This window comes from Pteropus vampyrus, unplaced genomic scaffold (assembly GCF_000151845.1).
Source record: "Pteropus vampyrus isolate Shadow unplaced genomic scaffold, Pvam_2.0 Scaffold28, whole genome shotgun sequence".
Lineage (NCBI taxonomy): Eukaryota > Metazoa > Chordata > Mammalia > Chiroptera > Pteropodidae > Pteropus > Pteropus vampyrus.
Window position 1 is genome coordinate 8,807,753 of NW_011888809.1, and position 2,647 is coordinate 8,810,399.

Below are 2,647 nucleotides of genomic sequence, written 5' to 3' on the forward strand. Positions count from 1 at the left end.
ATTTTACCTCAAAGTTTGTTACTGGGTCTAAAGATGTTATTTAGAGAGAATTATGGCTTAAAATCTAAGCCGACTCTGTTAAGTCTGGAATGAACATTGTCTTTAACAGTGAGGCTTTCATACTCAGAACTCTGTGAAGCCATTAGGCATTTTTAAAAAGGGGGAAGGTAGGAGAGAGATTCTCGGTAAAGCAAATAAACATGTTCATGTTAATTTTTAAATAGATTTTTTTTTTTTTTTAAAAACTTACTTTTTCCACAGCTGGTATAACAATATCAAAAGTGAAAAATTAACACTCTCAACTCCTTCATTTCCCTAAAATAATTACCAGGCATATATTTAGGAGATCATATTAATGACCGCTTATTAAAACAGGCTTTAGTTTGGCGACTCGGAGCCAGTAATCTATGTGTGTGTTTCTGGAGCTGTTGATGGCTGTTGTTGAGTTCCTCTGAGGTTCATTGTTAGTCTTAATCACGTGGCTGATGTAATGAATCAGACCAGAGTAGAATTAAAAATTTTTCTCATCACTTCTGCAACTTGTCTTCAATTTCTCACTATTCATTTAACATCTTTTTCAATTCAGTGCGAGATTAAACTTGCCCCCAAACGATCTCGTTTGGAGACAAGGGGTGGGGAAGACGACAGAGAAGAGGATTCTGATTCTGATCAGGAAATGTCTGCCAAGGCTCGCTACTTTGGTTACATAAAACAGGGTCTGTACTTAGTGACAGAAATGGAGCGATTCGCACCCCTCCGGAGACGCCCGCGAACCTTTACGAAAAACTATCGCCTTGTGAGTTTGCGCTCCACAACTCCGGAGGAGCTGTACCAGCGGAAGGTGAGAGTGTCGGGTGACCAGCCAAGTTCACGGGCATCCAGATTTTATTTCGTTTTATTGAGAAAAACTAATTTTTTGATAAAGGAAGAAATTTAAAGAGGGATCGTTATATTATTGATACGTTAGAAATATCAGTATTATAAAGCTTTTGAAAATAATACCAATCTTTGTGCCTGAGTAATCCAAATAAAAACAGTGGATCAAAGGCGCATTCAGACTGATCGATCACTTTGCGGCTTGGCCCGGGTTTCTGCCACCTTCCCGGGGCCTCCAGCTCCCATCTTGTTTGTGTTTCAGCACCGCTGTCTCCTAGGACGCTGGGGTGGGGGAACACGAGCTTTGTAGTCCGGGCCCTGCTTGGGAGGCAGACTGGGCCAGCACTGAGTATTCTGGCCACTCGTGCTGCTCCTGCAGCCTTGGGGGTAGGGCCCTGGACTAGGAGTCAGGCCGTGGGCGCTGCTCATTCTGGTTTTGCCATCATTTTACTCTGTAAACGTGGGCGTTTCACACCTTCTGTCTCTCAGCTTTCTTTCTGTTAAAATGCTAAAAGAAATCCTTGCTCTATCTTCCCCTCAAAATGTTTGTGAGCCTCTGATGCCTCAGCGCCCGTGAGAATAGTTGGAATGCATAATGTGCTACGTAGGTTAGGGGGTGTCCATCATTCATCACGTCGTCACGGCGATGCTGTGGACACTTCAGTAATGAATCGTTCCTGTTTCCATTTCCTTGTCCAAAGATCGAAAGTGAAGAGTACGAGGAAGCCTTGTCTCTGGCTCAGACCTATGGCCTGGATACTGACCTCGTGTACCAGAGGCAGTGGAGGAAGTCAGCGGTCAACATTGCTTCAATTCAGAATTACCTGGTATGTTTAAATATTTTGGTAACACAGTGAAATTCAAATTTATGGAATATCTTTTGGTTATAGGGCTTCACGTTAGAGTACTTTATATTGCTGACTTTTCTGTAGCTCATGAAATGTGTTTTATATAACATGGAAAATCTTATCCTGTTTTATTGGCTCTGCACCTGGGCTTTGGTGCTGAAGACCAGCACCTGTGAACACTCATAGACTGCCTGCTTTTGGCCTAATCCTTTCTCTTCCTCTGACTCAGTTACTTCTCTTCATCTACAACAGTCAGGGTCCCATCAGGAGCCAGAGACCACACAGTAATTTGAACAGGGAAAGTCTCAGTATCGAGCATTATTTTCTAGTAATGAGAGATTAACTATGAAGGGGAAAGAGAACTCTAAGGCAGGGGTCCCCAATTCCCAGACTTCGGACCGGTACCTGTCCGTGGCCTGTTAGGAACCGGGCCACACAGCAGAAGGTGAGTGGTGGGCGAGTGAGCGAAGCTTCATTCATCTGTGTCTGCAGCCGCTCCCCAGTGCTAACATCACTGCCTCAGCTCCACCTCAGATCATCAGGCATTGGATTCTCTTAGGAGCATCGGTCCCTGGTGCCAAAAAGGTTGGAGACCGCTGCTCTAAGGAATTTCTTCAGCCCTCAGGCTGAAGGAGCATCCCTGAGGGGGGAACAGATGTGGAAGGGAGGCCTCCTCCCTGGGCTGGGATTCAGGAGTGGTTGCAGCACTTTGGATGAAGGGCTGGCCGGTAGCCCTGGAGGTTGGGAGGCAGGAAAAGGGTGGGACGGTTGGGCGAGCTTGATGCCTGTTACTAGGATACACCAGTGAATGGGGGTCCGAAAACCCCAGAGACTGGTAAGCAGGAACCCCCCGCACCCCCTGCAGAGTGTGTGCAGCTCAAGACTGGTAGATAAGGACCCATGGCCAGGGCTGGAGAGAAAAA

General features: G+C 45.9%; 1 protein-coding gene across 1 annotated transcript in view; it reads left to right on the forward strand.

Moving 5' to 3' along the window:
- NBAS (neuroblastoma amplified sequence) overlaps window positions 1–2,647 on the forward strand; it is a 267,834-nt gene that overhangs the window by 60,686 nt on the left and 204,501 nt on the right. The window contains 2 exon segments of the mRNA XM_023528505.1: window positions 447–841; window positions 1,578–1,703. Of these exon segments, the coding sequence (XP_023384273.1) occupies window positions 447–841; window positions 1,578–1,703 (521 nt within the window).